Source organism: Chrysemys picta, chromosome 6 (assembly GCF_011386835.1).
Source record: "Chrysemys picta bellii isolate R12L10 chromosome 6, ASM1138683v2, whole genome shotgun sequence".
NCBI classification, from domain to species: domain Eukaryota; kingdom Metazoa; phylum Chordata; order Testudines; family Emydidae; genus Chrysemys; species Chrysemys picta.
In genome coordinates, this window is record NC_088796.1 from 130,269,690 (window position 1) to 130,282,653 (window position 12,964).

At 42.2% G+C, this 12,964-nt stretch overlaps 2 protein-coding genes across 13 annotated transcripts in view; both read left to right on the top strand.

Moving 5' to 3' along the window:
* The window catches only part of FSD1L (fibronectin type III and SPRY domain containing 1 like), a 60,706-nt gene extending 55,055 nt beyond the window's left edge, over nt 1-5,651 (top strand). For all 6 annotated transcript variants that reach the window (XM_005283464.4, XM_005283465.5, XM_042861052.2 and 3 more), the window contains one exon: nt 451-5,651. In XM_005283464.4, coding sequence (XP_005283521.2) covers nt 451-573 — 123 coding nt within the window. In that variant the 3' untranslated portion in view covers nt 574-5,651. The remainder of the gene's footprint in view (nt 1-450) is intronic.
* A 2,687-nt stretch (nt 5,652-8,338) lies between these two features.
* Nucleotides 8,339-12,964, top strand: part of FKTN (fukutin) — a 34,461-nt gene continuing 29,835 nt past the window's right edge. For 2 of the 7 annotated variants that reach the window (XM_024108504.3, XM_008171879.4), the window contains exons 1-2: nt 8,339-8,472; nt 11,792-11,981. In XM_024108504.3, the coding sequence (XP_023964272.2) occupies nt 11,877-11,981 (105 nt within the window). In that variant the 5' untranslated portion in view covers nt 8,339-8,472; nt 11,792-11,876. Of the gene's footprint in view, nt 8,473-8,962; nt 9,227-11,791; nt 11,982-12,964 lie in introns of those variants that run through there. The other 5 variants (XM_005283461.5, XM_005283462.4, XM_065549853.1 and 2 more) reach the window with 4 other exon arrangements.

Genomic DNA, 12,964 nt, shown 5'->3' on the forward strand with positions numbered 1-12,964 from the left:
ATCCAGGTAGAGTAGATCTACTGAATTTCGTTTGTCTGAAAAATCAATATCTTAGAGATCTGGTTGGTCTGGTACAATCTACCTTTGGTAAAACCATGTTGTATTTTATCCCACTTACTGGGTCGTTTTTCCTTAAATCCCTGAAGGAAATCATTTCTGATTTCTATGCTTTAACTCCCTGTCCCCTCTGACAATCTTCATCAGGACATCACTGTGTACTAGGCAGTGCCTCTCATAGACACTTGAAGGTTATTTTGAGTAGAATTCCCCATCCAGTACATTGACTGAAGAGTAGGAAGTGGGTGTCTCCTGAAAGGGACAACTGTAGTTTTAGGATGTAAAGTTCATCTTTAATTTTGCATTTGAAAATGTGTGTGGAGGGGGGAAATGGATTTTACTGGCTTTGAAACATTGACTCATTGTAGCTTTGTGTAATGGTTTATCTTCTAGGTCTGGTGTGGCGGACTTGCATTGACTACTGGACTGCAGGTGCCGAGTGCTGTGAAAATGCTCCAGAAGAGTGAAAATGGATTGAGTGGTTCAGCTAGCAGCCTAACCAATGTTACCCAATAATGTCTCTTTAGATGCTATACTCCTGTTTCTGAGTGGGTTTTTCTGTGCAGCTGCTATTCACAGGAGCTTGTGAGCAATGGATTAACTGGCTTTGCTACCCACTGCTGCTTTAAGGCCTGGGCACCAATAGTGCAAAGGTTCTGGGCTGAAGCATTAGCAGAAATGTACTGTGAATCCAGAGAGCCAGATAGAAAGCGAGTCTGACTTTTTTTGATGTTTTGGATGGGGAAGTCAGGAGCTGTAGCTATGCGCTTGTATATTAGACTGAATTTGATTGTATTAGATACTTGATCATTTCAGTATAACGGCACATGGCAGGTATGATCTTAGTTTGAAAAGCACTTACTACTACTCACTTTTTCACTCCTTGTTTCCTCATCCTGAAAAGGAGTCCGTTTTGAGGTCCTCAATGGAAGCTTTAAATATGTGACCCTCTGAAGAAACCAGTCCCTCAAATTTCCACATACAGATATGGCATGATGCAAGTTTGAGACTTGAGATGTTCTCCTAGAGTAGCTAATGTGATTGACACAGGTTGGCTACCCTCTGGTATTAGTTGAATAAATAGTGCATTGTTTTGTGGTGGTCTTTAGTTATCTAAATGGGCACAGTGCTGAGTATCCTTTTATAGGCTATTCATAGTTAGAACACGAGCTCAGTAATCCTGCATCACTTCAGTGAAAATTAAGACTTCACATCAATTTTACACCAGTGTTTTCAGAGCATTCCTGATCTTTACTGTGTGAGCCCTCTACTTAGATTATTGGGGAGATATGCATAATAGCGCACTTTCCCCAATGTTACCCTTAATAAGCTTTCAGCTATATTCGATTACTTTTTTAAGCATCCAGCTTGGAGTACGGGTAGGCTTTAGTGCTTCCATGCTTTCTATATTTAAGTGTCTTGTTTTTAATATGCTGTTTAAATAAGATTTTTGTCCTGTTTCAACCAGATTTATATAATTTAAAGTTTTCTAATGAGTTTGAAGTGTGTAAACATGCAAAGATGGTGGTGAGGAGGTGTTTTAAGACTTCAAGAATGCAGCTAAGATAAAGCTTAGTAGATAGAATGAGTGTTGGGCTATGTTGCACTTATGACATTACATTCATTTTAATGAAGAAATAGTACCACTAATTTCACTAAATTGCATAGTATTCATGCACATTAATGTAGCAGATCAGTTTATCGTACTTCATCTACTATATGCACTCTTGCTCCTTTCAAAAAAGCAAGGCATATGAATATCTCTAAAGGTAGACTGGGCAGCACATCACTTACTGCTGAACCCCACCTGTATCACTTCTAACACAAGTAGATGGTGAATAGTAAGAACTACTCACTAGCAAAACGTTGTCTAAATGGAATGAGATTACAAAACTGGAAAGCTATTAGGAGCTTAAAAATACAAGAGCATAATTTAAATGGGTAGGACCACTTTGTGTATCTTTGAAAGCGCTGAATTTTTTTTAGTTCTGAACCCCCCTCAAGCTCTTACCTTTTAAATGCACTGTCCCATCTGAAAGGCTCCCCAAGCAACTCTTTCCTTACTGCCTGCGATCTCCAGAATGAAATAATTCTGGTTGTGCTGACTAGAGGTGGTCACTAAACAATGCTGAGTTTCCTCCTCTCACCCCTTTAATGGGACTGAATGTGTCTACTTTTTCCAGCCCTGGATTTGTCCCCTGAAACTGTTACTAGACCACTGCACCAGCCCTCCTCCTCCTCCTCTCACTTTAATGGTTTGTACTCCTTTGTAAAGATTGCTAATCTAGATTGCTTTTTATAAAATCTGTTTATGGTTCTTATGCTGCTCTGGGAGAGACATATGCTGCACTCAAAGTTTTTAACAAACAACAGAATCACTCTTCAGTATAAGGGATTTTGTTTTATAAATGGAACAGATTCAGACCCCTCCCACAGCAATTTCATATGGATGTCTGCTCTCCATGTACTTCTCCCTATTGAGGCAACCAGTTGCTAATTGAAGATCTTGTAGAGAATATCCTTAGCAGCAAACCTTTGCATATAGTAGCAAAATTATTCATGTTAATGGAGAGAACTAAGAAAACATTTTAGTATTAAAGTCTCAAAGTTTTGTACTAGTGTTAAATCTCTTAGCCACTTTTAATCAATTTCCCTTCCTATTCTAGTCAGGGGTCCCACAAAATGACCTGCAGATGATGGACAATATTGTGACCGATTTTAGTTCTATAATTAAAGGTCTCTTATGGTGCACAGTCACACTAAGACTTTTCTACGAGCATAATGCTGGTGGCTCTGGTGAAATGCCTCCCTTCTTGGGAGTTGAACTGGGGGATATGGGGAGGGGACGATTTGCACTCTGCACATTCAGCCCCTGGAAATGGAGACCTTCATCTAAGTTTAGGAGCACTTCAGGTCTTCCTCTTGAAGGAAAGTAGAGTGAAGAAATCTCATGCAACAACTTTGGAGATCACAGGCAAAATCAGATGTATAAAACAGATTAAATACATAGTTGAATTTGGCCCATGATCTCCAGTGGTGTTGCACAGCATTTGCTACTCCTTTTTAATCAGCTTATCCTCAGTTTCTTACCTTTTTTGGTATTCAGTTCCATATATGAATTGAACATTTTCTCATGGCTTATTTTTCAGGCTTTATAATATGGTTATACAAATCTTTTTTGTGGGGGGAGAGGAAGAAAACAGCTTCCAGTATGTTTTCTCTCCTTTGCTGCATTTCTTGTCCAATTTAAATGTACAAAACTGAAAACAATGCCAAATGATTGGTGAATGGTTTTGTGCTAAATGAGCTCAATAACATCTGAATCAGCTTATTGTCATACTCTGGGACAGTCCATGTTGTCTTAGTAAAGCCATCATCCTAATTACCTTCATTTTTGGAGAATCAGGTTCTTAATGCAGCAATGTGAGCATTCATGAATGTCCAGTGAATTGAGGGAGTGAGGCATGCAGGATGGGGCTCAAAATTGTGATTTCGAAGGGAGGTGTAAGCTTTGTTTCTATTTTGAGACTCTTAAGTTGATGGTAATAAAGGTTAGTTTCTGTTCCTATCTGTCCATCTCTAACTTTTCAATATGGGATAGTTAGCTACAGTTCCTGCTAAGTTTTCCTTAACTTGTAGCATACACTTACTTTTACACAAAGTAAACACATAAGGGGGAAAAAACAGTAACCATTGAGCCAAACCCAAAAATTGAATGCAGATACATAATTTACTTGAACATATTTTATTTAGCAAATTGTAAGGAAACCTGCAAGGCACACTAGATTATCTACAAGATGTAGACAATTGAAATCTCCCCTTCTCCCCCCCCCTCTCCCCCCCAAACTATTATGGTATCTTAGTTTGAAACAAGCTGAAGTATTTAGTACTGTGACTTATGCTGCACGAGGCTTATTTTGATATGAAAGATATAGCTGTTCTAAAGAATAATGTATGGGTTATTTTGCCCTTAAAGTTTGAAGTTACTCTACAGTAGTTAATGCACAAGTGCTGGATTTTTGCTGCTAACAGTCTCCTTTTTTTGTAAATAGAATATGGAGATGAGGAATTGCCTTAAGCACTTCAGATTTTTTCTTAGATTATGATTTCTTTGTGCTAACATCTTGCGGATCTGCTTTTTAAATTTGTGCAAAGTAAAAGTATATGAATGGTATTGCATAGCATCTTGGGTGCTATTGTTAGGTACAGTGTCAGCAAAGGTAAAGTACTAGCTGCAGCTTCATTATGAGTTGACGTAGGAAGAATGTCTGAATACCCTGAGACTGCTCTGGCAAGTGGATTTTATTGGCGGCTACTCGACCACTTGATTTGATTGGGCAAACTTGCAACCCTCTTGAATGGTGGTGCTGGCACAGCTCCTGTTAGAGCTGTGCTAGATTCTTTGTATCTAGCACAGTGTTTCCAAGTATGTAAGTAATCTAATGGCCTGGCCCATTGTAAAATTCAAGTATTTTGTGGGGAGGAGGGGAGTTGTGGCGTCGCTAAACTTGAGTTCTCTTGTAAAGATGTGATTTATCTTTTAAATGTATTTCTGTAGATTTACAAGTTTTTGGTTAAGGGTTTACTATTAGTCTTTTTGTAAATTACATTACTTCTGTTTGTTAACAGGGCATAATATGAGGTTTTTTTAATGTAGTGGTAAACTGTAAAAATATATTTGCATAAAAAGGTAGTGGAAGTATGTGAATCTACTGAAGTTAAGGGGTATTAATTTTGGAAATGGATAGTTGATAACATACATGCATTCATATCTTAAGTTTGTCTTCAAGTATAGGGTGTAAAGGGCAGTGACTGAATTTTCAGTTTAGACTTACTTCCATGGTCTTTCAAAAAGCTTGTAAGTAGGAAAAATAAGTACGTGCCCTGTGTAACAAGGCTGCAGAAGTATACACATCAGTTTCCTACATGTTTTCTAAGTTACTGCTCCTTCACACCTCGCACATACAAGATGAGGAAACTAATTGGTTGCTATAGGGAAAATATCCAGCTTCAAAAAAAAAAAAAAAAACTATCTTCTGAGCATAGTAGATTATGGATTTTAATCATCTTGGTAGACTAGTTCAAGTGTGATCTTCCACCTACACTCAGATTTTTCTAAACATTTTATTGACTGTTGAAGGGGAAATCTGGATTTTGTTTTCCCAGGCACTGTGAAGTGGGCTTTATGCATATCTCTGACTATTAGGCAAAGCTTTTCATTTCCCCCCATTGTTTAACACCTCTTTTGCTGCATGTGCCTTTCATAAGTGGAGCTAGAATCACTGCTCCTGCTGTGGCATAATGTGTTGAGTGTACTTGGTGATCTTGAATTGTCACATTGATTTTTACTTTACAGACTGCACATTGATTTCCATGTACATCACTTTGACAATACCTCAGGTATTCTGTAATCAGTGCTTCATTCCTCATTCTTTGTATAAAGTATCCCAAGATAACAGACCTGTCATAGCAAGACTACAGGGGTGCCTTAGAGCCCACAGAGTATTTTATTTGCTATGTCTTTAACTCAAACTGTGTATATCTTACAAACATTTTTGTATTAATAAATTAATTTTGAAACATTAGCTGCATAATACCCTTGTCACAGCTTCTCCTTTTGATTTTCATGCCAGAGGAAGACAGCATCTTATTTTCGCTGAAATATAAACTTACTTTAGGTTGAAAGATGTTCCTACTTGAGCATTAAGACATTGTGTGTATTTTATACTGCAAGTATTGGATTAGATCAAAAACCTGTGGTAATTAATAAAATACATGGTCTACTGAACAGAATGACTGACCATTCTATAGTTACCTTTTTCTGAATCGCAGCATTCTACTTCACCTTTTCTCTATTCTTTCCCCTTATCTGGTCTTAAATACTATTTCTTCAATATATTTTCCTGATGTTTCGATGTAACCATTAGTTTGAATGCAAGAGTTGATTCATTTTTAATTCAAAGTGCTACATTCAACACTGTCAAGGTGGAGCCTTGTAATAGCTGTAAAAAATCTACTTAAATGTCAGGCAAAACTGCCCTCTTCATTGAATGTCAGACTGACTTTATTAATGTTTTTCAGCAGCATAGCATAAACTGCTAAATACAGAATTTGAGAGCTGCACCCAGTGCTGCATGGAGTAGAAGTGGTTTCCTGCTGTTTTGAGCTGTCAGAACCACGTGGGGCAATAGGATGTCAATTTGTATCTGCATCTTGGCAAATGCACATTGCACGTTTTCTCCTGTCACAGAAAGGCTTATCCAGTTCCCCTTCCCATTTGTAGCTGCCTACTTCACCCATCCTATAAATAGCTGTTAAATAGTTTTTGTGGGGGTTTTTTTTTTGGGGGGGGGGGGGGAGGGACATGGACTAAAGGCAGCTAGCCCACTTCATCTGTCAGTTCTATATTTCTCCTATAAATAGAAAAATAGGTGGGCAAGGACTGTAGCCCTAGCCTTTGTTCCAAGCTCATGTCTGTGTAAATAATAGTCCTAGCCTTAAAGAGCTTATCTCCTAGGTGACCAAAAAGTGAAACCCTGCCTGTTTAACAGATGCAGTTGTAAAATGATGCTTTGGGCCCCTAGTGCCACCTGTACTCCAGGTGTCCTTAAGGATCCAGCAGCCCCCCCAAACTGAAAACTTCTTAAATGAAAGGATAGGAAGGACAATTGCCCCACTTTCCCTTAACATACACAGTACCTCCTTTGTCTACACTAAGCTTCTGCCAGCTTGCTTTTATCTAAGGGTATATGTTCACTACCAACATTAAAGTGGTGCAATGTGGCTGTGTAGTTGTGGCACCAGTGCTGGTAGAGAACTCTCCCACTGCTGTAAAAACAACCCCCACCCCCACAAGGGGAGTAGCTACCAGCATGGGAAGCACAGCTATCAGCGCTGGTGCACTGTCTATACTACCACTTTATAGCACTGAAACTTGCATGGCTCAGGGGTGTGTTTTTTCACACCCCAGAGCGAGAAAGTTTCAGCACTGTAAAGTGGCAGTGTAGACAAGACCTAAATTGCTCTCTGCCCAGCTCTAGGAAAGCAAAGATCTATCATCTGTCTTTGATAGAAAACAGGCATAGAACTGTATGCGTCATGTACATCTTGATAGAACTACAGCCCAACTTGTTTTATTTTCCTCAGCATGACATACACGAGGGGCAATCAAAATCAGCCTGGCAGAACATGTATGAGAACTGTATCTGGACAGATAAGCAATTGATCAAAGTCACATTCTCTGATCTCTTGGGGCCAAATCCTGTTCCCATTGAAATCAGACGTTTTGCTATTGAGTTCAATGGGAACAGGCTTTGACATTTGGAGAGGAAAGAACAAAACCACTCAAGCAAGGGCTGTGTTGCTTATACCACAGGTGAGCGAGTCAGCAGACATCTGGTGCTAGAACAGTCTTTTTACCATATCCAATTCATAAATCCATCTGCAAAGGATCAAGGACATACAAAGGCTCCAGAGTTCCTCAGTACTTTGGTTAGAATGATCCCATGGGTATATTATATGCTCATAGGCCAGAGGTTGGAGCAGGAATCAAAAACCACGTTTAAACACCAAAACAACAAGGGGTCCAGTAGCACCTTAAAGATAAACAGATTTATTAGCGCATAAGCTTTTGTGGATAAAAAAACCTCACTTTAAATAGGATATCTCCATTAATTTTATCTCCTAGAATTGGAAGGGACCTTGAAAGGTCATCAAGTCCAGCCCCCTAGGAGGACCCAGTACTGATTTTGCCCCAGATCCCTAACTGGCTCCCTCAAGGACTGAACCCTGGGTTTAGCAGGCCAATGCTCAAACCAATGAGCTATCCCTCCCCCCCTTCTGCAGATGCACCAGATGTTTAAACACCTTCCATTCCCCCCCCCCCAGCCCTTCTGAGGACTCTTGACCACCTTAACAGCACAATACATCTGCTAACAGAGTCTTTAAGTTTAATAGCTCAATACATATGCTAACAAACTCCTCTAAAGAACTGGGGGGGAGAGGGACTAGCCTCCAAGTCTCGCCGGTACCCTCTACCTGCTAAAAAAATCTCTTGCACGTGTACCCCCCTGCTTGCACGGCTACAAACGCTGTATCCCCGGCCGCTCGCACACACGCGCCGCAGCTTTGCAGGGCTCTTTAGAGGCGGGCAAAGGACATGTCCAGCTCGCCTGGTTTGGGAGGCGAGCTTACCCCGGGCCTGCTGCCCATCAGGAACCCCCGTTCTGCGTCAGGCTCATGCTGGCTGAGCCGCGCGCAGCGCTCACACGGCCCCCGCCCACCCTGCTCGCCGGGTGGCCGGCCGCGCGCCCTTCCTGGCGCATGCGCAAACTGTCCCACCGCTCTACCAGCCGCAGGCACTCGCTTTACGGCTGCTGCAAACCACGCCCCCTGGCAGACGCGGCGGCAGCCCAGGTAACGGAATGGCGGCCGGCGGGGGCTGCCCACGCCAGCCCGGGGCCTGTGCGGGAGTGGAGCGGTCCTGGCCGGGTCCGGCGCCCCGTGGGCTCCGAGCGACGGGCCGGGCGGTGGGGGCGGATCCGGCGCTGGTCCGCTGGTGGGGGAGGGGCAGCCCCCAGGAGCTGCGGGAGAACCGGCCCCGGCCCGGGCTCTGCAGCCTGCCGGGGGGCGAAGCGCGCTCGCAGCAGCGGTCCCTGCCCGCCTGGGGGTGACTCGGGCAGCCGCGGGTCTCGGCCCGGAGCCGGGTTAACACTAGTGCTTAGGGCTGCCGGCTGTCTGAGCACAGACACCCATTCCCGGTCGGCCCCTGCCCTGACCCCTTCCCCGCCCCCCCCCCCGCATCTCGCTCGCCCCCCGCACTCACTCTCACTGGGCTGGGCAGGGAGTTTGGGGGTGGGAGGGGGCTATGGGTTGAAGCAGAGGGGTGGGGTGCAGGAAGGGGCTGGGGGAGGGGGGGCAGGGGGCTTGGGGTGCAGGCTCTGACCTCAGAGGGCTCCCAGAAGCAACAGCAGCTCACAGGCGGCCCGGCAGCTCTGTGCCTGTAAGCACCGCCCCCGCAGCTCCCATTGGTTGCGGTTCCCCATTCCCAGCCAATGGGAGCAGCAGAGTTGGCGCTTGGGGCAGCGCGCAGAGTCCCCCTGGCCGCACTTCCTGCTAGGAGCCGCTGGACATGCCGGCCGCTTCCAGGAGCGGCACAGAACCAGGGCAGGTAGGGTGCCTTGCTTAGCCCCGCTGCACTGCCGGACTTTCTAGTGGCCTAAAATCTCCCAGATTAGCTTCCGGGAGACTCCTGGCCAAAACAGGACAACCTTAAATATGCTGAAAGTGCTTTTCAAAGATTAACTATTCACCAGAACATAGAATTCCTCAGAACATAGAATTTAAGGCAAGAAGGGACCATGAGATCATCTAGTCCAGTGCTTTTCAACCTGTGGTCCACGGACTCCTGGGGGTCTGCAGATTATGTCTAAGATTTCCAAAGGGGTCTATACCTCCATGTGAAATTTTTTAGGGGTCTGCAAATAAAAAAAGGTTGATAACCACAAATCTAGTCTGACCACCTGTAAATCACAGGTCAGTACCCTGTACCTGCACAGTAACCAATGACCAAAATGAGACCCAAGTATTACAGTCCACAGGAGACTAGCCTGTTACATGCCCCAGACAGAGAATAGGAGAGTGCACCAGTGTCTAAGGCCCTTACAATGGCAGGGATTACGTGAAATATGGCCAGATAATCTTGGCAAGTGACCTGCACCCACAGTTTGCAGAGGAAGGTGACATCCCCTCAGTTACTGCTAATCTGATCTGGGGGAAAATTCTTTCCTGACCCCACATATGATGCTCAGTTAGACCTGACTATGTGAGCAAAATCTAGCCAGCCAACCATCTGAGAGAATGCTCAGTGCTACCTCAGAGTCCTAGCCCTCCCTGTCCAGTGTCTGATCGCCCATGATGCTTCAGAAGAATGAGATTTAAAAAAAAATCAAGTCCTCTCAGAATACATTGGGTGGGGAATTATTTACAACTGTTACAATAAAACTGACATGCTTAAATTACCTAAAACATAGTGAGTAGCTAGCATAGATGAGATTAGAATTTGACTCCCTATCCTGAGCTCAGACCATTATGCCAACCAGACAAATCCTTTACTTTTGAAATCAGACACTGCTTTCATATCATAGGCCTGGTCCACACTAACCCCCTACTTCGAACTAAGATATGCAACTTCAGCTACGTGAATAACGTTATTCACGTAGCTGAAGTCGAAGTACCTTAGTTCGAATTTACCGCGGGTCCAGACACGGCAGGCAGGCTACCCCATCGACTCTGCGTACTCTTCTTGCGGAGCAGGAGAACCGGTGTCGACGGCGAGCACTTCTGGGATCGATTTATCGCGTCTAGACAAGACGCGATAAATCGATCCCAGAAGATCGATTGCTTACCGCCAGACCCGGAGGTAAGTATAGACCTACCCAGTTTGATTATATGCTGGTGTTAGTGCCAGAATAGAATCCAATTTATAAAGTAGCTGAAAGCCTGACTAGAGAAGAACTGTAGGTGTTTCCCACCCAGCAGATTTCCCAAATTATGCCAGCTCAGAAGTGACAGATTGAGCTGGAGTTTCAAACTTTGATCCCCCGAATGGTAGTTGCGTTCTACTACTGCTGCTATAATTAAATATTGGTGTTCAAACTCACTATGTTTATAGCTCTGATTTATGTTTGGTTGACTAGCATCATCAGTACTACTTTAAGCTCATCTTATATCAGTGGTTCTCAAACTTTTGTACTGGTGACCCCTTTCACATAGCAAGCCTCCTGAGTGCCCCCCCCCCATTATAAATTAAAAACACTTTTTTATACATTTAACACTATTATAAATGCGGGAGGCAAAATGGGGTTTGCGGTGGAGGCTGACAACTCACGACCCCAGTTTGAGAACCCCTGTCTTATATGGACAGGGGACTGGAAGCTATTTAGCTAAGGAAGAGCAGGATTGAAGAAAGAAATGAACCAAATGTTATCACTCTGAACAACACAATACATGAGACATAATCAGAGATGTAATCACAGTGTAAATGATTGTTCTAATGTCTGGTGTCTCCTCAAATGCAGGATTTTCTCTCACAGAATGAAGTTTCACTGCATTCTCATTAGATGTCCCAATTTCTGGTCAAGTGAAAGGAAAAATAAAACACAAAAGAGGAAAATGTTCTCTTTCCTATCAATTAATCCTGGTTTCTTGCTCTGATTGTTGTGGATCTGTTTTTCCTCTTTCTCCCATTATAGTTAAATATTTTAAATAACAAAATGGTCTCAATACAAAAATTGTTCTTCTCTCAAGCCAATGAGTCTTTTTAGGTAGTCTCTCTTATTTAGTTGGCATTTCTTCCCCTTCAGTAGGTGATTGTTCCTTATTAAACATGATAGTTGCACTTTGATGGTATTCTCACTCCAGTAGCTTTCCTAGATGTCTAGCTTATATAGTTAGGATTGCATCTAGATTGGCTATAGTTTGAATGGGTTTTATTTGTTTAAAATACGTTTTTTCAAAGATAAGACTAGAAACCCAGCAGTCTCACTGATTAGCTCCCATTTCGCGTGGATTTACTCATAATTTGCATTACTCTTTTTTCTTCTGTAAGTACTTTATGTTCACACAATTTACTATAGTTTCAATTAGCTTTTCAGAACTGTTATACCTTGTTATTAAAAAGTAGATTTTGTATGTATTTTTTTACTTAAACTAAGTGACCTTCCTTTGCTCACAGAAAAGCAAAGAAGTTATACGCAATCTGAAAAGATGAAAAAGACTGAGCTGCTTTCAAGTGATAATCAAGTGAGCCCCGAAGACTAATGCAGAGAATTAATAAGAACGTGGTTTTGGCTCTTCTTACTTTGACAAGTTCAGTGTTTCTCCTGTTCCAGTTGTACTATTATAAGTACTACTTATCTCCAAAGGTAAAAAAAATCATTTTAAAGACTTGAATTTGGCCAAAAAAAAATTAAAATAGTACTTATTATGCTCAAGTGCGTTACAAATATTAACTAATTATTACTCAAAAATCCCTGAGGGATTGATAGCTATTACCATAAAATGGACATGCAAAAATTAAATACATTACCCAACAGGACACAGTGAGCAGGTAGCGTAGAACAGATGAGATTAGAATGTTACTCTCAATCCTGAGCCACACTGCCAGCTAGACAAAGACTTTACCTGTGAAATCAGACACTAGACTGAATTTCCGCGATTCCAGGTTTTGCTGCGCATTTGAACTCAGTCTGGTACATCAAAAGGTTTTTTTTAAACTTCCTGAGTGCATGCACTTTGACTTAACCCAGACTGATGTATGATTCAGTGTTGAAACTTGAGACAAATGGAGTTTCTGTAAGGCTGTTTAGGGAAGCAAAAAAGTAAAATGCAATTTGTTGTTTGCTGCATCTTCAACAGATGTGTTAAAATTAAAAGAAGCTACTGTTTCTGCAGAATCTGTCACCTTTAACTTGTCTCTGGGGTTCTGTTGTAAAGCTTTCTAGATACCAAATGTAAATTCCTGTAGTTATGATTCTGATTTAGATGTAATCTTTCCATAATGGGAAAATAAAAGCAATAATTAGCTAAAATGCTGCTCGAAGTGAAATCTTGCCTCATGAGGATTAAATGGTTTATCTCTAGATTTCAGTTCACACAGTACAAGAACTCAAGGCAACATTATGTCTTCGCTTTCTCCTTCTTTAGAAGGAGAGTCTGTTGGTATCTAATTTCCTGGCTTAGCTCTTTTGGTGGGGGTAACCCTTATTCAGTCTGAAGTCTTTTTAGTGTTACATGACATTACAGTCTGGCTTCCTCATATGCTGTCCACAGCAAAACTGTGAATTAGAAATCATTGTCCACTAGGTAGCTAGGAATCTGAGGCTTTAACACAAATGTTTTCTTATGA